This window comes from Prunus dulcis, chromosome 4, assembly GCF_902201215.1.
Source record: "Prunus dulcis chromosome 4, ALMONDv2, whole genome shotgun sequence".
Taxonomy (NCBI): domain Eukaryota; kingdom Viridiplantae; phylum Streptophyta; class Magnoliopsida; order Rosales; family Rosaceae; genus Prunus; species Prunus dulcis.
Window position 1 is genome coordinate 506,598 of NC_047653.1, and position 22,856 is coordinate 529,453.

General features: G+C 39.1%; 8 protein-coding genes across 8 annotated transcripts; 6 read left to right on the plus strand and 2 right to left on the minus strand.

The window, feature by feature from the left end:
* Positions 1–686: 686 nt before the first annotated feature.
* On the plus strand, positions 687–2,740 carry LOC117623821. Its single transcript, XM_034354817.1, has 3 exons — positions 687–933; positions 1,923–2,144; positions 2,245–2,740. Exons 1-3 carry the CDS (start codon positions 754–756, stop codon positions 2,464–2,466), a joined length of 624 nt encoding a protein of 207 aa, XP_034210708.1. The 5' UTR covers positions 687–753; the 3' UTR covers positions 2,467–2,740.
* Positions 2,741–3,636: 896 nt separating this feature from the next.
* Positions 3,637–6,625, plus strand: LOC117626733 (rho GDP-dissociation inhibitor 1). The gene is made up of 5 exons (XM_034358550.1): positions 3,637–4,765; positions 4,888–4,954; positions 5,482–5,700; positions 5,811–5,935; positions 6,236–6,625. The coding sequence occupies exons 1-5, from the start codon at positions 4,517–4,519 to the stop codon at positions 6,311–6,313; spliced, it is 738 nt and encodes a 245-aa protein (XP_034214441.1). The 5' UTR covers positions 3,637–4,516; the 3' UTR covers positions 6,314–6,625.
* Positions 6,626–7,267: 642 nt separating this feature from the next.
* LOC117626187 (U4/U6.U5 tri-snRNP-associated protein 2-like) lies at positions 7,268–11,492 on the plus strand. Its single transcript, XM_034357841.1, has 10 exons — positions 7,268–7,362; positions 7,683–8,164; positions 8,276–8,520; positions 8,603–8,687; positions 9,243–9,428; positions 9,514–9,681; positions 9,784–9,984; positions 10,634–10,805; positions 10,927–11,098; positions 11,187–11,492. Exons 2-10 carry the CDS (start codon positions 7,787–7,789, stop codon positions 11,278–11,280), a joined length of 1,701 nt encoding a protein of 566 aa, XP_034213732.1. The 5' UTR covers positions 7,268–7,362; positions 7,683–7,786; the 3' UTR covers positions 11,281–11,492.
* Positions 11,493–12,898: 1,406 nt separating this feature from the next.
* LOC117624976 (acyl-CoA--sterol O-acyltransferase 1-like) lies at positions 12,899–14,532 on the minus strand. The gene has a single exon (XM_034356525.1). It carries the CDS (start codon positions 14,152–14,154, stop codon positions 13,012–13,014), a length of 1,143 nt encoding a protein of 380 aa, XP_034212416.1. The 5' UTR covers positions 14,155–14,532; the 3' UTR covers positions 12,899–13,011.
* Positions 14,533–15,460: 928 nt separating this feature from the next.
* Positions 15,461–16,546, plus strand: LOC117624109 (acyl-CoA--sterol O-acyltransferase 1-like). Its single transcript, XM_034355246.1, has one exon. It carries the CDS (start codon positions 15,461–15,463, stop codon positions 16,529–16,531), a length of 1,071 nt encoding a protein of 356 aa, XP_034211137.1. The 3' UTR covers positions 16,532–16,546.
* Positions 16,547–18,281: 1,735 nt separating this feature from the next.
* Positions 18,282–20,037, plus strand: LOC117623919 (V-type proton ATPase subunit e1-like). The gene is made up of 4 exons (XM_034354964.1): positions 18,282–18,439; positions 18,579–18,741; positions 19,528–19,575; positions 19,668–20,037. Exons 2-4 carry the CDS (start codon positions 18,644–18,646, stop codon positions 19,732–19,734), a joined length of 213 nt encoding a protein of 70 aa, XP_034210855.1. The 5' UTR covers positions 18,282–18,439; positions 18,579–18,643; the 3' UTR covers positions 19,735–20,037.
* A 117-nt stretch (positions 20,038–20,154) lies between these two features.
* LOC117623917 lies at positions 20,155–21,634 on the plus strand. The gene is made up of 2 exons (XM_034354963.1): positions 20,155–20,705; positions 20,843–21,634. Exon 2 carries the CDS (start codon positions 21,224–21,226, stop codon positions 21,530–21,532), a length of 309 nt encoding a protein of 102 aa, XP_034210854.1. The 5' UTR covers positions 20,155–20,705; positions 20,843–21,223; the 3' UTR covers positions 21,533–21,634.
* Positions 21,635–21,721: 87 nt separating this feature from the next.
* Positions 21,722–22,766, minus strand: LOC117623916 (BAG family molecular chaperone regulator 5, mitochondrial). The gene has a single exon (XM_034354962.1). The coding sequence runs from the start codon at positions 22,556–22,558 to the stop codon at positions 21,917–21,919; it is 642 nt and encodes a 213-aa protein (XP_034210853.1). The 5' UTR covers positions 22,559–22,766; the 3' UTR covers positions 21,722–21,916.
* Between the last annotated feature and the right edge of the window lie 90 nt (positions 22,767–22,856).

The following is a 22,856-nucleotide window of genomic DNA, read 5'->3' on the forward strand; positions in this document are numbered from 1 at the left end:
CAAATTTGATGTGACAGAAATCAGTTGATAGAGAAAGCAATATGGCATTTGGTAAACTTTTTGTTAAAAATGTTATTAGTACTAATTCTCGCATAATAATAAAATAATTCCTACATAATCATTAAACTCAGCGCCTCTTCGAAATTGATTCCTTCATAATTAGAAAATGAAAGCACATCATTAGCTGCTTTCCCTTAGCTTTCTCTCATAACAATTTTTAACAATAAGTGATTTTCTCATAGTTTACAAAAGGGTTGGGTTTTTCAAAATTTTTAAAAATTAATTATACTCAAAAATAAGCAATGCCAAACTGGCCCTACCTATATTGTGAAAATAATTGCTGTCAGATTTGCTGTAAGAGAAATCAGCTGTGAGATAAAGCAGTTTGGCTTTTGGTAAACTTTTTGTTAAAAGTATTGTTGGCATTGATTCTAGTATAATCAGAAAATGATTCTAGTATAATCAGAAAATGATTCCCGCATAATCATTAAACACAACGCCTCTTCAAAACTGATTATCGCATAATCAGAAAATGAAAACACCTCATTAGCTGCTTTCCCTTATAGCTTTATTTTACAGTAATTTTTAACAATAAGTGATTTTCTCATCATTTACCAAACGGATGAGCTTTCATTTTTTTTTTTAAAATCACTTCTCGTAGTCTGTACGAAGAAAAGAACCAAACGCATCGTTTGATTCTAAGGTTTCCCAACGTTTAATACAAGGGAAAGGCTTGGTGTGGGAAATGCGAAGATGACGCTGGTTCTTAACCTAATCCCGCCATCCCAAATCCTACTTCACTCGTCGTCGTCTCGTCCACTGCCAACTACTAGTTCCCGTCAAAATGAAACAACCCAAGATTGGACTGCTCTGCTGTTCAAGCTCAAATGCCGCGGCAGGTTCTCTTGCCTTTTCTCAGATAATCGCAAAGAGGTCCTAAAATTCGTAATTTGAACTCAGTTTCTCATCTTTTGTTGCATGCTTTTCCTATTTTATGTTATGATGCGAAATGAAAATTTTCATGTTTCAAATTTGTCAAGAGATGAAAAATAACCCAAGTTCCTCGTTTGGCAGCTCAATATGTGGGTATATGTATATTGAGATAAATTGAGCAATTAGGTTTAACTGGGCATGTAGTGTTGGTAGGCAATAAATTCTTTGTCTCCACTTCGCCTTGTGCTGTTTGGAGATTTGCATAATCACTTAAGTAGGGTGTGTAATGCTTCATTTGAAGTTCGAATTTATCAAAAAATTGTTCATTCTTTAAATGCTTCAGGAAAGTGAGTTTTAGGAGCTTCACACATTCGCCCATTGTTTTGAATTTTGAATTACAGTAGAGTATTTTGTAGTGTGAGCGTTCAATGTGTTGGAGAATTTACTTCTTACAAGTATAAAATGTGGATTATTTGATTTGTAGATAAGAATACAGATGAATATTAGGCAGTTGATCCTTCTAGAAGAATACTTGGGTACATGCCCTTTTACTGTTGGATTCTCTTTCTCTTTCGTAATTTGCTGAGCATTTTTTTTCCTTCATGGAGTTAAAAGCTGCACACAGAAGGTAGTTCTACTAAGCTTGCACAAAAGCCTTATCCAAACAATTGGAGCAAACAACTTTGGTTTTGCCTGATAATACCTTTACGGTTCACTAAAGGTTATGGATATGATAGTAGTATAGTTGTCATTGAACATAATCAGTCGTTCTAGGTATAGGACCAATATAAGGTCTAACTTGACACACACCAGCATTAGGACAGATACCAATATCTATCAGATATAGTTGTTGAGCATAGGAGTTCGTTTGGTCTCTCGGCCCCTCATTTCATCTGATTTTATTGAATGCAGAATGCCATGATATAGTTTAGATGCTGGTTTCTTTTGCGCAGATGAATTTAACTTTGCCATTTCTATCGTTCTTCTAGGAGCAAGCCAGGAAAGCATTAGAAGGTGCACTTGGTGGGAAAAAAAGTGAATTTGAGAAATGGGACAAAGAAATTAAGAGAAGAGAGGAGGTGGGTGGAGGCGGTAGTGCTGGTGGAGGGGGATGGTTTGGGTGGCGTGGATGGTTTGGATGGTCGAATGGTGACCATTTATGGCGAGAAGCACAACAAGCAAGTCTTGCTCTGTTGGGTATTATCCTGATGGTAAGCATTTCCTTGTTTCTTTTATAAATTCAGCTGAATACCATCATGTTGTAAATATGTACTCTCTCTCTCTCTCATGATCTTATTCTTTATTTTTTAGTATCTCATAATTGCAAAGGGAGAACTGATGCTTGCTGTCATCTTCAATCCGTTATTGTATGCCTTGCGAGGGACAAGAAATGTGTTCGCTTTCATAACTTCTAAAATCTTAAGGAAGACAGGACCAGATGGTCAGGTTGTTTTTGATACTATCTCAAAGAATGAAGCCTACAGTAGTGTCTCTGCTAAAGAAAGTGTTCTGAGAAAATGGGGAAGTGCGTGATAATTTTGTTTCAGATTTGAGATCACTCGCAGCATGCATTGAGAATTTGGCCACTATTTTTGTATCCTATGTTTTTTGTATCTGAAGTCCAGGATGTGTTTGAATTGCCTCAATGCCCAACCTGTTATCAACCTAGGATTTTTGTATGCTAGCCTTACAATCCCTAGCATTCTCAATGGAACTTTTGACTGCACATAAATTGTTATTTGATTGAGGGAGTTTCAACCTCGTATGTAGACGGTATAATGAATCAGTCCATTTTACTTTTCGATGATTTTTGGATGCATAGGTTGGTTTTTATTATGGACACATAATCAAACTCCCCTTGTAAAAACAGACAAAAATTGTCCATATCTTTGTGTATTTGTTAGCATTGTCAACATTTTTTAACCTATTGACTGTAGTCTTTTCTCCTTTATTATTATTTCTCTTAATAACAAAAAAAGGAAAAATGAAAATGGGCATGGTAAATTTGCAGCCATCAGATTTTAATGTTCTGTCCAGATTTAGGCACAGAAGTTTGGATAATCTAGGATGCACGAAATTTTGGGCCTATAGTAGTTTTGAACTGTTGATTTCTGAACGGTAATGAACAACTTGTGCATTCAAATTTTGAATCACATGAAATTCCAAAAATGTCGTGGTCTCCGCCATGAATGTTGATAATGAGAGCTGAAATTAAGCCATCGTCGTCACGTCAATAGCGTATGAGATAGTTGTATGCATCAAAACTTTAAAAGGTTCCGGGGTTGAACTGACCATCACCATGCGTAAATTGGGTTAGTCTGGTTGGCTGATTTCACAATCATCTGAGCTGTATTTCCTACTATGAACAACCTAGCAACACTTAATGTTTGACAGCAGACAGCCACAACTGTTATGACACTAACAGCAATGAAGTGGGAAAATTCGAAATTGGGACTTATTTCGATATTAAGAAGAGAAGTACCGTTAGATAAAGAGCTAGTTGATCAATAGAGATATTGCAAATTACAAGAGTGTTGATAATTGGCCTAATATAAACCATTGACCAAAACTTCTATAATAGGGTGCAATAATAATGCTATCATTGCTGGACTCCTTGACATTGGATTGTTTAATTATTTTTGGTAGGTTCAATTTGAAATAATATCGTACCAAAGAAATTAGAATGCATCATCAAAGCTTCACCACCAACCAAATTAATTGAAAATACATGTCATGCATACATGTTATGTTATCTGGAAATGCTCTGCCTTTGAATTTTATATAGCATTGTGGTTGTGGAGCTCTATAGTGGAAACATTCAGATGCTTAAGACTCATAAACCCTCACCTTTTATGTTTATTTTTCTTCTTCTTCATGTTTTAACAGAAGCTACAATTTTGGGAGGGCGTGAGCAGAGAGAAGAGCATGGTTCGTTAAAAGAAAGATAAAAACCCATAAGAAGGGGTCAAGGTGCAGCTTTGGTCCACCCAATCTTTAGGCTAGGCTGTCTCATCTGATGTGTTTGTTTCTGAGTTTTCAAACTAAATTGAAAGAAAAGCCCTCCTCGAATCTTGGTCTTCGTGGAACCTAGTGCAGCAAGAGTGACCCTCACGATCTCGCCACCCGTTTCTTTCTCTCTCTCTCTCTCTCTCTTCTTTTTTCTTCCATGGAAAAGACTCAATTTCGGATCACCACACGACCTTTTCCTCTCTGCTTGAACTCTGCCTAAACAGTCCCTTCTCTCTGTCTCCTCTTTTTTTCTGTTGCTGTCTTTTTCTTGCTGCAAGTTTTATCCTTGTTGGGTTTTCTTGGTTTTCTGTTTAGCTTTCTTTCTGGGTTTCTTTGACCCAATTAGTCTTTCTTTCCTTCCTTTCTTGTTACACTCAAATTCACTCATTTTTTATTGGGCTCTCTCATTTTTTTTTGTTTTCTCACAGAGATTCTTCTTCCAAGTGGGTCTTTGCCGTGTTCTTTTGCTTTTTGGCATTTTGTTTTGGTTTTTACTTGCATTTATACTTGGTCATTGGGTCTACATTCTCTGTGCCCTTTTATCTTTCTTTTTTGTTGGGTTGATGGGCTGTTGATGTCTTTGGCTGTTGGAGTGATTTCAAGTTCCAAAAACATGGGTTTGGATGATGAGACTGGCGCTGAAGTTTCAGAAGGAAAGACAGCTAAAACGGCTACTGACGTGGATCAATCATCCACAGGGTTGGTTAGAGAACCGAGTGAGAGTTCCATGTACGTAACTGAGGATGACGATGACGATGATGAAGTAAAGAACATTGAGTTGGGCCCTCAGTGCACTCTCAAAGAACACATTGAGAAGGATAAGGTTTGATTTTCAATTCTTCTTTCTTTTCATAATTTGTTCTCCTTTGTCCCTCTCTTTCTAATGGCCTTCTAGTTTTATATCTGTGTAATGTTGTTTGTTTTGGTGATCATTTGAGGTTTTAGGACGATGAGAGCTTAAGGAGGTGGAAGGAACAGCTTCTTGGGAGTGTGGATGTTAATTCTGTTGGAGGTAAGCATTGTAACGAGCCAAATGCTTTTGCTTTGAAGTTCGTTTTGTCAGTGAAAAAATGGAACAGAAAAAATGTTTAAACTTTGAATTTTCCCCTTCATTTCACTGCTGAGGTTCAAAAACTTTAGTTCTGTCACTTGCAGAAGGCATGCGAAAGTACTTTCTATCAACTAAAATCCTATTCTCTCTTGCAATATATATATATATATATATATTTATCTTGTCACTTGGTAAGAGTTCTATTGCGAATCAGAGGTCAAACTTGTTCTATGCTCTGAAAAGCTTTTGTTTTTTGGTAAATTTGGCCCTCATGCCTCATCTTGTTGTCATAAGTCTTGTCATACCAGAAATCGCATGCAGTTTCTCCTAATTAAAGTTGAATCTTCGGAATTTAGAAGCGATTTTGTTTGCATGCTTCTACTTTATATCTTAGCAGTTTATTGGTGTATCTTCAACGTTCAGTACAATAGATATTTGTACTGTTTCATTTCTCCCTGAGTGTTCCTTGTTTCTCTGTTTTTCTGTAGAAACTCTAGAACCAGATGTTAAGATCCTGAGCCTTGCAATTAAATCCCCTGATAGATCTGACATAGTTCTTCCTATTCCTGAGAATGGAAATCCCAAGGGCTTGTGGTTTACTTTGAAAGAAGGTAGCCGTTACAGCCTTCAGTTCACTTTCCAGGTCAGCAATAACATTGTTTCAGGTCTCAAATACACTAACGCAGTCTGGAAAACTGCTGTAAAAGGTACTTTCTCTCTCTCTCTCTCTCATTCAAATTGTGTAACAGGATAGATTAGCCTTATAATGAAGCTGGGATTGGATGTTTTCCTTCTTACGTACGGATCCTTTTTGCAGTTGATAGCACAAAAGAGATGCTCGGAACCTTTAGCCCACAGTCAGAGCCTTACACACATGTGTTGCCTGAGGACACAACCCCATCTGGCATATTTGCAAGGGGATCTTATTCAGCTAGAAGCAAGGTAAGTTAATCCAGTGCTTGATGTTAATTTCCACTCAGATTAGGCCATACAATTCGAGAGAAAGCGGTATATCCCCATAAACTGATAGATTTGTTACATACACAACCATCATGCATCTGTTCATATATTTTTCGTTCTGTTGATATTAATGTTATAACCTGAGTTATCTGCTAATTGCATCCCATGAATGATTGTGTGCATGATGAACTTCAGATTTCAAATTCAACCTCAGATTATAAATAGCTTCAAGTTTTGGATTTAGTCTCATCTTGTGATTTCCTTTTTTTTTTTGTGGTCCAGTTTGTTGATGATGACAACAAGTGCTACTTGGAGATCAATTACACCTTTGACATTCGGAAAGACTGGCAATCGGTGTAAAACAACAGCAGTTTTGTTGTGTTTGTAGTAACAGTCCATTGTTTTTCAAGCTGAGAGATCTGCTTCATTGTGAACATGTCAAAAAAATTCGAATGCCTTGTTTATGTTTCAAACTTCTTAAACAATGAGGAGAAGGAGAGGATCCTTTGAAAAAGAGCGGGGACAAAGGGGGTGGGAAGTAGAAAAGAATGGTCAATTCTTTTGGTAGGTATTTGGTTAATAAATTGAGCTTTTGTTGTTTAATAGAACACTCTCTCTCTTTCTCTGGGATTATTGTTTATGTGATGTTAATTGAAGCTTGCTCTTACTCAAGTGGCTTGACCATTTTAATTATTCCTGTGGGGCAAAGGACACCTTTAAAGCTTACAGCCCTTTCCATGTTAATTTTGACCCCTTTTTTTCTTTTCTTTGGTCGCTTCTCCTTCGTTGATGCACGCTACCCCTCTCTCACAACACCCTCATTATAGCATTTCCGTGTTCCATCATAATCATATGGCCTTTTCAAGACAAGCTACTTAAAAATCATCTTGGCCAGACACAATAAAAGAACATTATTCACCCGAAAAAATAAAATAAAATTCCAAGATCAATATTAGAGCAAAGGCAAAGATAAGCAAATGGATCTTGAAGTGGACTTTTCTAGTGAAAAGATAAGCAAAATACTGTAATCTTTCATTATTCTTTCGCAATTTTTTATGCACAATATTACCCAACTTTAAAATATGTTACCGAAATAATACTCACTCTAGTCTTTGATCCGTTGATGGTAATTCATCTAGCAAGTCATATGCTTTTATTTTATTTTCAAAAAATTATAAAATTGGTAAATGTTTTAGCAATAAATAAATAAAGTAAATGGGCCCAGATATTTGTATTTTGGGCCTAATAAGTATGAGGCCCAATTTAATGTAAGATGGTTGTGCAAGGCCTAATCTGTAAGCCTTCCTTTCTTGGTCTCATCTCCTATGACTCTCTTTTCCAGTTTTGCTTCGAAGGATCGAAAGGCGCTCTGTTACTTCTCCAAACTGCAAAACACCATACTGATCCAGGTAATTCTACCCCCTTCACCGAGCTGATTTTATATGCATTTTCAAATCACGAGCTATTTCCAAGATAGCTTCAAATTATTTCGGACGCGAAAACGAAGCAAAATCCTAACACATATAACATTACAATGTGTTTTGCTCTCACTTTCCCGCGTTTTCTCGGTAACCAAACGGAGCATTATTCTTTTTCCTTGCTCTTAAAACTCGGAATATAATAATTAAGTTTTCAGTCAGCTATTTTCTTGAGTTTGTTATCTTTTACAGGTTTCTACTCTAGAACTGTTTTCTCTCTTTCTATTGACGGCTGAGTTATATGCTTCTAGGGTTTCCGAGATTCTTCCCTAATTTGAGAATCGTTTGAAGAATTGAGTGACGCTCAGTTGGCGTAAGCTCCGGTATTATTGTAGATTTGAGCTGGGTCAAGAGAATGAACTATAAGAGGGAACATGAAGATGATGCTAGAGTGAACGCGGAAGGGTTTGAATCTGACCCAAAGAGGCAAAAACGGAATGGGCATTCATCTCCTTCCTCTTCACCACCTCCACCTGCCTCTGAAGGCTCCCTTCTTCCTGGTTTTAATTACGGCGATGAGGATGACGAGGACAACCAGAGAAGGCCACCTGTTGATGGCTATAGAGGGGATGGTGGTGATAATCAAAGGGATATAAAAAGTGGGGTTGAAGTTGAAGGAGAAGAAGAAGAAGATGATGATGATGATGATGATCTTGAACAAGGACTTTACAGGCGGAGCCGTGAAATTGAGGTTAGGAGGGATTGTCCATATCTTGACGCTGTTAATCGCCAGGTATATTACTATTCTAAGTTGTTACAATATGGCATTCCAGCTTGTCTGTATATTATGCTTACAAAAGCATCCACTGTTTTGATACTGATTGCTTGATTTTGCTTTCTCCAGGTTTTGGATTTTGATTTTGAGAAGTTTTGTTCTCTGTCTCTGTCAAATTTGAATGTGTATGCATGTTTAGTTTGTGGGAAGTATTACCAAGGAAGAGGGAAGAAGTCCCATGCATATACACATAGCCTTGAAGCTGGACACCATGTTTATATCAATCTTCGAACGGAGAAAGTATATTGCCTTCCGGATGGATATGAAATCAGTGACCCGTCATTGGATGACATTAGACATGTCCTAAACCCAAGGTTTGATTTGTATTGTTTATATTTCTAGTCTTCCTTGGGTATCCTTTTAAGGATTTGAATTCATTTGGTTCTTTATATGCAGGTTTACTGAGGAACAAGTTGAGCAGATTGACAAAAACAAGCAATGGTCTAGGGCACTTGATGGTTCTGATTACCTTCCTGGAATGGTACTGATTTTTGTTCTTACTTGCACAAGATTCCACATATGCTTCTATTGCTGCTGTTGTCAATTCATATGAGTTCGATATTATGTTTCAAATTCCTAATTGGCTTGGTCAATACTATAGATTTCCTATTTAAGTTACTCGGGACAGAAGAATCTTTATTCCTTGCCAAATAAGTAATGAGCTAATGTATTATGTGGCTGGCCAACAATTAGACTTACGATAGAGTTGTTTCACAGTTTTGATAGACTTGTGTGGGAGTATACCAGTAAGCATGATTTCAGCACTTAGGTAGTATGGTTTTTGGTTTACTGCAGTATTGTCACGTCTTTGTAATTCTCTATGTTTTTTTAGATTCTTTCTCATCTGTAAGGTTAGACAAGCCTATGTTGAACAACATTTACTGTCTTTTCATGTGTTCAAGGGAGATATATTTTGTGATTGATCTCTCTGATGGATACACTTCCATAACAACTTACGTCTTAACAATTTCTAGTGAGGTGTTAATTTTGGGTCCTAATTATTGTTACCTGTGTTTTCTTAATTTTCAAAAAACAGGTGGGGCTCAATAACATTAAGGAGACTGATTTTGTCAATGTCACAATTCAATCTTTAATGAGAGTCACTCCACTAAGAAACTTCTTCCTCATCCCTAAGAATTATCAACATTGCAAGTCTCCGCTTGTTCATCGATTTGGGGAGCTCACGAGAAAGATATGGCATGCACGGAACTTCAAAGGACAGGTTTGACCTTGTTGACTCCATATTTTGGTCTCTAGGTATTGCTGTTAAGAATAGTTCACATGTGTCAAATCTTTAATGTCTACAGGTGAGCCCACATGAGTTCCTGCAGGCAGTGATGAAAGCCAGTAAGAAACGGTTTCGAATAGGAGCGCAATCTGACCCAGTTGAATTCATGTCATGGCTGCTTAATACACTGCATGCAGATCTTAGAACTTCGAAGAAAGATAGCAGCATCATCTATGAGTGCTTTCAGGTTTTCTTTCTTATTCTTTATCTACTTTGTTCGTTGTATTGCTGTTGCTGCAACTTAACTGGCAGTATTTTTTAGACTAAATATAATGTTCTGTGCTGATAGGGGGAACTGGAGGTTGTGAAGGAGATTCCTAAGAAAGGTATTGAGAAGAAAGAAAATGGTGATGACCAGAATACAGATGTTGTGACTGAAAATAATGGCATTGTCAAGGAAAGGTACAAAATGCCTTTCTTAATGCTTGGATTGGATTTGCCCCCACCACCTCTTTTCAAAGATGTTATGGAAAAAAATATCATACCCCAGGTACATATGTCTAATTAGTGAGTTGGAAGTTCATTCTTTAATTGCCTTTTTTTATTGGTTTTAATGTCTTTCTCATAATTTCCATGTCTATGTTTCTGAATAAAAACATGTTGGAATTTGCTTCAATTACATACATTGCCTCTATGTTCGCAACTTGTGGACTAGGTAACTAGATTGCTTTGGGGAGTCTATGTAATTATATATCTTAGGTAGTGACAAATGTGTAGACTGTTAAGATGGATCCTTATTTTTATTAGTCTGTATGGAGGCTAGTTGATTTTTTATTATCTAAATATGGGGGGTTCAGTCTGTCTTTGTGCTTCTATTCTATAATGTATATAGTTACTCAAGGTCTAGTTGCAAATTAGAAACACAGCAACTGTTCTTTGTTCCAAGCATTTTGGTTCTCCATTTTTCTTGAATATTAAACTGAGCCCTGAATGATGCAAAAGCATGCCCTTTACTTTATGCATGTCTCATCAGTCTTGCATTGTGCGTTGTTTAAATGTTTATAGCATACCTATGCTATCACTACACCTTATTCCAGAAATAGTATGTGGGGAAAAGAGAATTGATGATGAGAATTTTTTGAGTTTTATTTTAAAAATGTTTTTATATTATTTTTTAAAGCTTGTGCGTTATGGTTTAGGTTCCACTGTTCAATATTTTGAAGAAATTTGATGGGGAGACTGTGACTGAAGTGGTCCGACCTCGCATAGCAAGGATGAGGTATCGAGTCACCCGATTACCGCAGTATCTTATTCTCCACATGCAGCGATTTACCAAGAACAACTTCTTTGTGGAAAAGAATCCGACTTTAGGTGAGATTATATGTTTCTGGAATTATTTTTATTTGAATAATCATTTAAGGCCTATAGTGTGCCATGGATCCTTGCCTGATCAACTGCAACCTTTTGCCAACTGATGTAATTCCTATTGCAGTCAACTTTCCTGTGAAGAACCTTGAATTGAAAGACTACATCCCCTTGTCAACCCCAAAAGAGAATGAGAGATTGCGTTCAAAGTATGATTTGATCGCCAACATTGTTCATGATGGCAAACCTGGTGAAGGTTCATACAGGGTATTTGTACAGAGAAAGTCAGAAGAATTATGGTGAGTCTATTCCATACTTATTGGCATAAATGTAAACTAACAGAAAATGGAACTGTATGTATGGGCTAACATCTGGAAACGTTTTCAGGTATGAAATGCAGGATCTTCATGTTTCAGAGACTCTTCCCCAGATGGTTGCCCTTTCTGAGACTTATATGCAGATATACGAGCAGCAGCAGTAAGCTTGGGATAGTTTCAAGTGCCATGGTTGACGGCTTAGGTGGTTTTTAAGCCTATTATGGGAGTCGAGTGGTTTCATACACGAGGAAAACAAGAGGGGAAACATTTTGAGGTGGCATTTGCCTGAGTTTGTGAGTTTTATGGTTCCATGTATTCTGTAAGTTGTTAGTTTTGACCAAATTTTGACAGTGAAGTAATTGATATTATATGTTTACCCAAAGAAAAAACCATCCGTGCTGTAGAGTAGGCAGACGTAAAGTGCTGAAGGAATGTAGCAAACTCTTTGATAATGATCTCTGCTCTAAATGTCCAACCTATAATTTTGTAGTAAATTTAAGTTTTAGCAACAAAAAAACTTTCACTTTTGAAAAAAATCAATTTTTTTCCAAAAAATACAAAAAAACCCTCAATTGCTTTAGGAAATGTAAAGAGTTTTTTAGGAAATTCAAAAATAAGAAGGGTATTTTTGTCTATTTTGGTTTCTTTTAAAAATATTTCTTTCTCCTTTGGTCTTTTTCAAAATGTCCCTAATATTTTTTTTTTTAATCTTTTTCGTACTATTATTGAGTTGATTATTCATTCATATAGTTTTTGGTCTGATTGCCATAAAATTCAATTGCTTTAGTCATGTGCTGTCAGCTGACAGATTGCTGAGGGCTGACATTAACATTAGATTATTCATTAAACAAACATAATTTGCAAGTGGTGTTGTCACAAATTTAATAATTGCAAGACTTATTAGGACACATACGTTTGGTTTGATTAGCTCTCCAGTTCACCTGGTTAATTAAGTCAGTCTAAGTTCCAACCATGGGTGCCTGCCAGTGAAGGTACCACGTTTTCTTAGAACTTCCAGGGAGGATAATTTTGAACTTTGAATTTTTCCCTATTAGAATAATTAAGGCCTACTTCCATCACTTTAATCCTTGGTGTAATTCAATGATGCATTGTTGTCGCTATTAGTGGAGCCACCATGTTCTTTTCTGATAACTCTTTATTTTTTTTATACGCCTTTCTGAGAACAGTGAAACCAACTTGCATTGCATCAAAAGAAGAAAATAATTAAAATAAAAAGTAACGACTACTTTGATTAACTTGAGAATGTAGCCGATTGATTGAATAGTTCTCTATCATGTTTTTGCATGTTCATTTAAAAAAGTGTTAAAGTTGTTGTATGTAATGTAACTGCAAAATAATGTCAAACAGTCAGAGGTGAACTCATTAAGGCGCAAGAAGATGTAGCTGCACTTTTTTTCGTCGGAAAAATTATTGTAAGTACTTTAAATTGCCCATTTATTCAATTGGTGTATATATTACCTTATTTTTATTTTTAACATTTAAATAAATGTCTTTGTCTTTTTACTTTAATTCATTTTTATATTACTCAATTTACTTAAGTTTACAATGTAAATAAGGAAGTACTCTCCATTTGAATTCAAATAAAAATACTAAAAAATCAAATTCCCACCTAATCAAAATATGAAAAATCAATTTTAGTGCAAAATACGATTTAGGCTAAAAATAATGACTTATTAAGTCAATATATACTTCATACTAAAATCCCACAAAATCAAGTTTTCTTATTTGATGTGTAATGAATAAAAGCCGTCAAAATTTATCTTGAGAAAATTATTATTCCGAAAAGCAATTTTTCATACTTAGCCAATTTTGAACTTCCGTTAAACAATTTCTGAATCCGCCAATTTCAACAGCTACAACTAAGTCTTCTGCTACTACCAGTTGCTTCTTCTGGTGTTCATGGCTCTAGATGCAAAAGCACGACCGACATTCTTGAAAAACGCGCCAACAGCCGCGTACTCCCCCAGAGCCCTCACGTCAGCATTACACCGCAGCAGCGGAGGAAAGAAGAGCCAAAACACGGTGCCCGTCACGAACGCAACGGTCAAAGGCCCAGACACCAACCTCGGCACCTGAAACTTCTTCCGTTTAGCAATCGCCTTCTTGACGGCGATCTCAACCACCAAACACAGCCCGTGGAGGAGGAAGAACCACGAGATCTCCCACGTGGGCGGTAGCCGCCCCAGGTAGTAGAATATGAGCTCGTGCATAATTGCCGACACTATGAAGGTCCCCATCACGGCAGGGAGCGGGGCCCACCTGCGCCCTACCACCCGTGTCGAAAGCGCAACGACGGGTTCGTACACGGTGGGGCGCAGGATGGTGGTGACCATAATGTTCCATCGTCTGCCCCAGAAGTCTTGGAGGGAGGAGGAGAGGTAGGGCTCGTTGAATTGGGGCTCGAGCTCAAGTCCCAGAAGGGCTCGAGCCAGCGCGGCAGCCATGAGGAGGATGATTTCTAGGGCAAAATATATGTGGAAGCAATACATGACCCATATCAGGTTTGGATGGAGGTGCTCTTTGTAGTCATATACCTTTATCAACAGAGCCAAGAGCAGGCCTTTGAGTGCGTAGTTCAACGGGGATTTCGGAGCTGGGTTTTGTTTTGTTGTTGCATGCCCATATGTGTTTGAGTTGTGGCCATTTTGATGATTTGAGGTTTGGAATTGGGGTGTTTTTGGAGGTGGGTTTTGTTGGATCTTGATGGGTAAACAAGCGACGGCTACAAAACGGGGAAGAGAGATTGAAGGGTCGGAGCACAGAGGGCCTTTCCCAAAGGCGAAGAGCAAGAGCTTGAAGTTGGCAAGCCAAGAAATGAAGAAAGCAGTGGTGCCTCCGAGATGGATGGTGGAGAGGTGAAGAGGAAGGTCTAGGAAGAGGGCTACAACTGGAATTATGAGCAAGAGTCTTGGAAAACCTTTTGGTACAAACTTACCAAATGCATAGCAGTAGAAGAGAGATAAGAAGACCGAGAGCCATACCTTAATGAAGTTTCCAATCTCACCCTCCATTTCCATTTCTGCCAAAATGAAACGATCTCTTAATATTTCTCCAAAATGCTATTTTGGATCTTATTGAGGTTGGAACTTTTTTGATTGACTTGGGTTGGGTTGGGTTGGGTTGTGTAAGATGGCCATGGAATGGGTGGTGGTTGTTGCCACATGACCAAATAGATATTGTCTGGCTATTATTATTAATGAAGGGCCGGTGGAGTTTATTCAGTTAGGACATCACGTCACGGAATGAAGAATTTGGCATAAAATGAAACAAAAAACAAAAAGAAAGGACCAACAAACGACGGAGCAGCAGCAGAGGCAGAAAAACGAAGGGAAAATAATACCAAATTCATCAACCAAGATGGAAAGGAAGAAAGAAACCCAATGCAAAGACTAGGATTTCGGTGCATCCAATCCATCAGCCAAAAACGACTACGAATCAATACTATCTTTTGGCCAATTAGCTGAAGTTCTTTGACTTGACGCAATAATCTATGAATACCCATATGACCACTTGTCCTTTTTTATTCTTGTTTTCAGCTTAATTAATTAGTAATTCAATTGCGTGGTTATGGTTATGATTTTCATTGATTAAACTATTGGAAGTGGAAGGAACACAGCGAGGGACTGCGTGGCTCAAATCGGTGTGAGAGAGAGACTCATTTTTGGACGGTTCTTAAGTCTTTGGAATTTGGTAGGTGGGACAGGAAAGAATTAACAGGATCTGTGAATAGCTAGCAAGTAGAAATTGTTTTTGTTTGTGTACCAGAAACATGTGAAGCACCCAGTTATTATATTTCTGAAGTAAATCTAAATCAAGAGGTGGAAATTTGGACCGCCTTCCAACTTTGAATCTTTGCACGGAATGAAGTAGACTAGACAGTGGAAAAAAGAATTGTATAGCCGTTGCTGGGATTTTATTTTGTTTTATTAATCTCTTTGGCTGTATATATATATATATATATGTATGTATGTATGTATGTATGTATGTAGGACCATTGGGTCAGATTTGACCTACTCCAAGATCCCCTTTTGTTTGTGTCAACTATGAATGAATGAGACCTCTAAGAACTAATCCAATAATTGTTTCCTTCAAGTACTTTTGTCCTCTCTATTAATTCTTTATCCAACCGATTATATGTCTTTCTTTTTTGCGTCCAAAATGAATAAAACAATTTGTCATCCTTAACAATGTCAATCGGTGTTAATATAATCGGTTTCTAGCAATTAATCTCTCTCTCTCTCTCTCTCTCTCTCTCTCTCTCTCAAATATCTCTCACCACCACAACACACAATTAAGAAATCAAATTTAAGCAAGCAAAGAAAAATGGAAGGAGAAATACCCAACTTCATCATGGTATGGATCTTAGCTGTGGCTTCACTGTCCTACTGTCACACCATAGGTAAGCTCACTTCTCCTGGTTTAACCAGGCTCCTTGCCATACTTCCGGTCATATCTTTCTTCTTCTTCCTTCCTCTCAATCTCACCTCCATTTGCCTTGGAGGCCCTTCCTCTTTCTTTCTTGCCTGGCTTGCCAACTTCAAGCTCCTACTCTTTGCCTATGGCAAAGGCCCTCTCTCTACCACCCCACCCATCTGCATCTCCCATTTCATCCCCTTGGCTTGCCTTCCAATCAAATTCCGAAAAGTTGAGAACAAAATAAAATCAGGGTCTTCAACATCTGCCCCAAGAGGCCAGAAATCTCCTTTTAACTATGCGATCAAAGCTTTGATCCTTGCCACATCTCTACACGTTTTCCACAACAAACAATATATCCACCCAAAAATCATACTCTTCCTCTACTCAATCTACATGTACACTGGCCTTGAACTTGTCATGGCATTAGTTGCTTCCTTGGCTCAAGCCTTCCTCGGTGTCGATTTCGAGCCGCAGTTCGACGAGCCTTACCTGGCCACGTCACTCCAGGACTTCTGGGGACGAAGGTGGAACATCATGGTCAGTAGAATCCTGCACCCTACCGTATACGACCCCGTCCGGAGCATCTCCAGACGCGTGATCGGGAACAGGTGGGCTCCGCTGCCAGCTGTGCTCGCGTCCTTTTTCGTGTCTGCGGTGATGCATGAGCTGATCTTCTATTACATTGGACGAACGAAGCCCACGTGGGAGCTCACGTGCTTCTTTCTACTCCACGGGGTGTGTTTGGCCGTTGAGATTATGCTCAAGCAGGCGTTTGCGGGTAAATGGCGGTTGCCTGCCGCTGTGTCGGGGCCATTAGCAATGATGTTTGTGGGGGTGACGGGGCTGTGGCTGTTTTTGCCGTCTCTGTTGGTGCGGTGTGAAGCGGACGTGATGGCATACAGAGAGTATCTGGCTTTCACGGAGTTTATGAAAAATGTTAGCAACTTTGTTAAAGCCAATTATGTCTTACATCAGTAGACTATTGCACTTTCATTATTGTAGGGGATTAATTAGTATAACACTGAGAAATAATCCCAGTCTTATTAAATAAAGAAGGATCAAAATTGCAAATTAAACTTTACGTTATTTGTGTTGTGTGCATCAATGAAAGCATTTCCTTCCCGTGGCTACTTTTGCATGGTCGACCACAACATTTAATTTGAAGCTTTATGAAAAGGGCAAGGAGCGCGCCGCGCACCTTATTGTTGTCCAAATCAAAGAACATTGAATTATACCTGGAAGTAGCCCTTAATTATTCAAAGTTCAAAATTCTCCTCCCTGGAAGTTCTAAGAAAACGTGGTGCGTACCTTGACTGGCAGGCACCCATGGCTGGAACTTGGACTGACTAATGGTCAATTGGGAAGCTAATCAAACGAATTGTTTCCTTAAAGTATTTTTGTCCTCCATTAATTCTTTATCCAACCGATTATTTGTCTTTCTTTTCTGCTTCCAAAATGAATAAAACAATTTGTCATCATCATTAACAATGGGTGTTAATATAATTGGTTTTTAGCAATTAATAGCACATATCCTACATCTTTTTTTCTGTTTATGAAATTCAACTTGTTTTCGACCAGTACGAGTCAAGCCAGGCTGCCACCCAATTAAAAACCATCAATCACCGACTCATACAAATCTACCAAAATAGGCTCTCTCTCTCTCTCTCTCTCTCTCTCTCTCTCTCCAAGTACAACGATCTCAAACGCAAAACCTCTCACAAATATCTCTCGCCACCACAAAGACAATGAAGAAATCAAATTTAAGCAAGCAAAGAAAAATGGAAGGAGAAATACCCAACTTCATCATGGTATGGATCTTAGCTGTGGCTTCACTGTCCTACTGTCACACCATAGGTAAGCTCACTTCTCCTGGTTTAACCAGGCTCCTTGCCATACTTCCGGTCATATTTTTCTTCTTCTTCCTTCCTCTCAATCTCACCACCATTTTCCTTGGAGGCCCTTCCTCTTTCTTTTTGCTTGCCTTGCCAACTTCAAGCTCCTACTCTTTGCCTATGGCAAAGGCCCTCTCTCCACCACCCCACCCATCTGCATCTTCCATTTCATCCCCTTGGCTTGCCTTCCAATCAAATTCCGAAAAGTTGAGAACAAAATAAAATCAGGGTCTTTAGCATCTGCCCCAAAAGGTCAGAAATCTCCTTTTAACTATGCGATCAAAGCTCTAATCTTTGTCGCATCTCTACACGTTTTCCACAACAAACAATATATCCACCCAAAAATCATACTCTTCCTCTACTCAATCTACATGTACACTGGCCTTGAACTTGTCCTGGCATTGGTTGCTTCCTTGGCTCAAGCCTTCCTCGGTGTCGATTTCGAGCCTTCCCACACAACTAGTTCGCACATGACCATCACTTTTGCCGGGCCAACATGAACGCTACTTCCCGCTTTTGAAAGGAAACATTCTTACTATCAATAAATCATAGTTTGATATGTATGTAAAATAATTTATTAAAAATACACATATATATTAAACTGAGTAAGAGTTCCTACCCCAGCGATGAAGCCGAAGTATTTCCAAACCAATAATGGCAAGGGGCAGGTATTAATGGTCCATTTGTTATGAGGCCCAACGTCAAGTCGAATGCAATTCCATTAATCTTGGGTCCTGCTGCTCTAAATTCTGAGCCCACATACCCTGAAGGGCTACATGATACTGCAACATTTTCCAGTTTGTCATGGCATCAATATTTTGTTTATTGTTGTTGTTTACTATTGATAAAAGTTACGCTGACGCGGCAGTAGCTTATTAGCTACTAATAAATCCCAATCTGTTTCATCCCCATCACAGCAAAACCAGAGCTTGGAGAGTGCCTAAGGCAACGTACAGCTTTGTTTGTTTTTGGAAGACAATCGTATCATTCAAGGGTAAGAAGATTCCTCCTTTTTTTTCTCTTGCTGTGTTTTACCTTTCATATTTTTATTTAGAATATGTTGAAGATCCAATTAGAGTTTGAGCTCGTTGATATCCAATTGGATTCTGATCTGTAAAATTATGGTTTTGCAGATCAACTGATACTGTTTGCGGATTTAGTTGCCTAAAGAGAAGGGTTGGAATCAAATAAGAGCGTAATGGGTTTTGTGGTTACAACTCTAATCTTTGCAATGGTGGGCGTAATTGCTTCCCTTATGGTCAGAATCTGCTGCGGTAGAGGCGCTTCGGCCAATTTGTATGTCTTACATGCTCTGCTACTTTGCTTTCTCTTCCATTTATTCCAAAATGCAAAACCTTATCATACGAATTCAAAGCTTTTATCTTTTTAATTTTGTTTCCAGTTGTTAATTCAATAGTGGAGTGGAAGTAAGTCTGAATGTTAATTTGGACATAGTTGATGATAGATATTTGGAGATTAGGGATGATCAGATCGAAACTGTTATAGTCTATGCGCCGGTTTAGTTAATGGATAAAACACATTTGTAGTCCGTTTTAGCGTATCTTCGATTTTGAGTGCCTCTCTTGTTGTTGCATCAAAACATTATGGGGGAAAATCTAACACATGGGATTGTTGGAAAAGAAAATAAGAAATATGGCCGTGTCGTGTTGATTTAAAGTGTGAAATATGGTGCTAAGTCGGGTTTATATCGGGAGGAAGACCGTGATCATTGTGGTTTTCATGTTACATCTAAGGATATTATATCAGTGAGAGTTCTAGTTAGACGGATGAAGGAGATCCCCTTGAATTTATAGATTAATTGGGTATACTTGTGTGTGAAATATGTTCTATTATTAGCCTGAATCTCTCTGGAAAATATAGTTTTGATCCTAAACATCTACATCTACATCAAATGAGAAATGGCATTGTTGCTTCAATGTTTACTCAACATCTACATCTAGTACTTACTGCTGAAATTTTGTTTACATAATTGAGATTGGAAAACTTTTGGACCTTCCCACAGTGGGGGCTTCCTTTCAAATCCTCCGGCAGCGAAGCTAATGTAATGTTACTCCTGTGCAGGCTCCATCTTACACTGGTGATCACAGCAGTAGTGTGCTGTTGGATGATGTATGTTTTCCCCTTGATCTTTTATTTTAGTTTTGTTGCAAACTTGCTCACTTGGATATTGACTTTGTCGTGCTCTTTTCAATACTTGTTAGGTGGGCAATTGTATACGTTGCACAGATGAAACCACTCATTGTTCCAATCCTCAGTGAAGGAGAGTGAGGTGAAACATTGAAGAATCTGTTCGTGCAGAATTGGGTCACACATCATTGTTTCAGACTTCCCATTCGGGATTTAGATGTATAATTTTGGAAGAGAGTTGGTCGGAATTTAAGAGACCTGGGATTGGTTGTTGTATGGCCTTCTCCCAATATATTTGTTTGCTTCACCTTCATCCTTGGAAAACAGGGTGATAGAACAGTCTGTATTTTTATTTTTTGGTCGTAGATAGACCAATTTGTATGTATGTAACTCTCTTTTTTCTTTTTTTTCGATGTGAAATAAAAAGTCGATCTTGAGTGTCTAGCTCATCTCTCATTGGTTTATATATGTGCATGGAAACTATAGATTGTTTGAGGGCAGTGTAAGAACTGGAAGCTTCTTCTCTCGAATGGTGTTCTGAAAAAGAATTGGGCTAGCTACCTTCCCTCACGCCTTTCCTATTCAGTCCGGGTGACACGTGTATTTTACACACATAATGTTTACAAGGAAACAAGTGTATTTTACACACATAATGTTGAAAGAAGGAATTCGGGGGTGTAGGTTTTATTATACGTGATTTTGATGGTAGCCTGAGGGAGCCGTTCAGATGCGGGCTCCTGGTATGGTCTCCATCCTTGCGACAGGATTATATGCGTTGAAGGCTGGCCTTCTTTTCGCTATTGATGCCTCCTTTACACCTCTGATAGTTGAATCCGATTGTCTGAATGCTGTAAACATGATCAATAGTGGAGATGTCTGGTTTGCTACAGAGGGGGGGTCGAGTGGAGGAAATCCGAAGGCTGCTGCACCATAATCCGTCGGTGACTGTTCGGCAATTCCCTCGCCCTGCTAATAAGGTGGCTCATCGGATTGCCAAGTTTAGTTTGCGGGACAGAGATCTCTCATACTGGCTGGAGTCCGGGGGCCATGACTCATGGATTGTATCCAGGATGATTGTCTTTCTTTATAATATTGATTTGTCTCTGTAATCGGTAAGTGTCGCACTCTTTTCTACCTCGAGTTTTATTTTATGTAGTTTTCTTCGGGAAGATTTTAATGTTTTTACATGCTGTAGCATTCAGTTTCGATTGATTAATGAAATTGTCTCATTCTCAAAAAATGTTACAAGGAAACAATTGTCAAAGTCTTCTACATTTACTCAGAAGGGGCGGTTATGTTTTGTGTACTGGTGCAAGTAGTTATCCTACAGCATGGATCTGGAATCTAGATCAACACACCATAATAATAGCTCATTGACCAACTCCAAAATTACTTTGTTTGTGCTGACCTTAACTGAGCACTAGTAGCTGGTGATGTGGTGCACTCTAGAGACCGGACATAGAAATACGTGCAGATTAAAACGTTGTGCAAACCAAGACGTGGCATTCAATGGCACTAAATGAGGTAGTTGTTCAATGAGGCTGAAGCCCTCTTCCACATGCATGTAATGTAACAGACAAGAATATAAATCACTTAGCAAGGCTTCTACGACTCATTTCAGAAGCAGATCATGGAGAAAAGGGCTTCTACACAAGCTGCTGTGCCACTGATGATGCTGCTGCTGCTTTTGTGGTTGTTTGTGTTCCCAGCACTGGCTTGCCCATCGGACGGCAGTCAGTGTGGAGACTGTGTGGCTAATCAGATGAAGTTTGGATGCCCAGAATGCACGCCGGTTCTGCGGTGTATGGCTCGATGCTTGTGGAGGGGAAGCTCAAGGGCCAACTGTGTCAAGAGGTGTAACTGTGGTTCTGGTGGCAAACCTAATCTCTCTGACTGCAAGAAATGCATGTTGCGCTGCAAGTGCAGCTGCATGTCATAGATAGATGACTTCCCAAGAAGCTGTGTGTCTCTATGTGTCTACTTGTCCCAAATTTTATGTATCTCCAGCTTATTGAAAAATCTCTTTATATGGTTTGTGAATTAATTTCAATTTCAGTATCTATTTTGTGACAAAGAATCACAGCTAAAATCACAAACATCAGAATTTCTATGTGACCAAGACTGAAAATTTGAGAATAATTTGAGGCGTTTCAATTTCATGAAACTACTACAAGTAAAGGTTTTATTCACGATAAATAAATAGACGAATAGAAAGACTAGCTATAACAGGCGCACTGCATCTGCATAGCAATTACAATTTGCAGTGTGCATATGCAGTCTGTACATTACACATTACGCAGCAGCAGTGGCCGCACGCACTAGATCACGGCTCGCGCAGAAACCTCTGTAAGCAGCGAAACCCCAGATACTGAGCACAAAACTTCTCCATCTCCTCACCCCCTCTCTCCCTGCACACACCTTCCTCCATCTCCGCAACGACGTCGTCCCAGTTCCTCACAAACCCAGCATCTCCACATCCCCAAAAGCCATCAACATCTTCTGAAACAATCGCGTCTACGATCTCCTGCAACCCCACGATCCGACGGCTCACTTTTCTTCTCGCTTCTCTCACTGCGGGGTCCACCCCACGAACGGAGTCCAGCTTCAGCAGCAACCTCATCAGCGCCTCGTTCATCCTCAGCTTCTCGCGCTCGCTGCTCCTCACGGCGTCGACCGTTTCCTGCCGTTGAATCAGGCGCTGGAACTCGTCGGCCTCGGAATGCACGGCTGCGATTGTTTTATAGAGAGTGCGGATGAGGTGGGTCCGGTAGGCGGATTGAATTTTGATGGCTGCGGTGGATTGGGGTACGTGAACGGTGATGGGAATTGGGGTAGCAGAGGACTGGATGGGAATTTCGGTGGCGGTGGGAGGGGCAGGTTGTTCATTGTGGAGAGTGTAGGTGACGGTTGTGGTAGAAGAGGAGGAAGAGGAGAAGCTGAGCCTGCGACTGCGAGAGGGTTTCATATTCCGCTAAAAGCCTAGTTTAGTACTAGTATTATGCGCGTAGTGTGGATGATGAGTTAAAGTTTCTAGTGTGAAAAATGAAAATCGTCTCTGAATTTTAAAATAAAAAGAAATAATTTCGGAACTGTAGGAGGTTCTTGAATGGTCTTGGCGCGTAACAGTGTTGCATGGGTGGCGTGAGCACTCAGGTCAGCAACCCCGTCGGTCCTCCCGTCCGTTAACTTACGGGACCCACGCCCACGCCCCCTTTTTGGAGGAATGCTTCTTTTTCATTTATAGTGTCACACGAAAAAGAAAA

What these genes read in the sequence shown, in the direction of transcription:
- LOC117623821 (XM_034354817.1), top strand. Translation starts at nt 754, where the DNA reads ATGACGCTGGTTCTTAACCTAATCCCGCCATCCCAAATCCTACTTCAC. An exon ending in TCTCAGATAATCGCAAAGAG is followed by an intron (nt 934 to 1,922) that starts GTCCTAAAATTC and finishes TCGTTCTTCTAG; the next exon opens with GAGCAAGCCAGGAAAGCATT. An exon ending in TGTTGGGTATTATCCTGATG is followed by an intron (nt 2,145 to 2,244) that starts GTAAGCATTTCC and finishes TTTATTTTTTAG; the next exon opens with TATCTCATAATTGCAAAGGG.
- LOC117626733 (XM_034358550.1), top strand. Translation starts at nt 4,517, where the DNA reads ATGTCTTTGGCTGTTGGAGTGATTTCAAGTTCCAAAAACATGGGTTTG. An exon ending in AACACATTGAGAAGGATAAG is followed by an intron (nt 4,766 to 4,887) that starts GTTTGATTTTCA and finishes TTGAGGTTTTAG; the next exon opens with GACGATGAGAGCTTAAGGAG. An exon ending in CTTATTCAGCTAGAAGCAAG is followed by an intron (nt 5,936 to 6,235) that starts GTAAGTTAATCC and finishes TTTGTGGTCCAG; the next exon opens with TTTGTTGATGATGACAACAA.
- LOC117626187 (XM_034357841.1), top strand. Translation starts at nt 7,787, where the DNA reads ATGAACTATAAGAGGGAACATGAAGATGATGCTAGAGTGAACGCGGAA. An exon ending in TTGACGCTGTTAATCGCCAG is followed by an intron (nt 8,165 to 8,275) that starts GTATATTACTAT and finishes TGCTTTCTCCAG; the next exon opens with GTTTTGGATTTTGATTTTGA. An exon ending in AGAAAGTCAGAAGAATTATG is followed by an intron (nt 11,099 to 11,186) that starts GTGAGTCTATTC and finishes AAACGTTTTCAG; the next exon opens with GTATGAAATGCAGGATCTTC.
- LOC117624976 (XM_034356525.1), bottom strand. Translation starts at nt 14,154, where the DNA reads ATGGAAATGGAGGGTGAGATTGGAAACTTCATTAAGGTATGGCTCTCG.
- LOC117624109 (XM_034355246.1), top strand. Translation starts at nt 15,461, where the DNA reads ATGGAAGGAGAAATACCCAACTTCATCATGGTATGGATCTTAGCTGTG.
- LOC117623919 (XM_034354964.1), top strand. Translation starts at nt 18,644, where the DNA reads ATGGGTTTTGTGGTTACAACTCTAATCTTTGCAATGGTGGGCGTAATT. An exon ending in AGAGGCGCTTCGGCCAATTT is followed by an intron (nt 18,742 to 19,527) that starts GTATGTCTTACA and finishes ACTCCTGTGCAG; the next exon opens with GCTCCATCTTACACTGGTGA. An exon ending in GTAGTGTGCTGTTGGATGAT is followed by an intron (nt 19,576 to 19,667) that starts GTATGTTTTCCC and finishes AATACTTGTTAG; the next exon opens with GTGGGCAATTGTATACGTTG.
- LOC117623917 (XM_034354963.1), top strand. Translation starts at nt 21,224, where the DNA reads ATGGAGAAAAGGGCTTCTACACAAGCTGCTGTGCCACTGATGATGCTG.
- LOC117623916 (XM_034354962.1), bottom strand. Translation starts at nt 22,558, where the DNA reads ATGAAACCCTCTCGCAGTCGCAGGCTCAGCTTCTCCTCTTCCTCCTCT.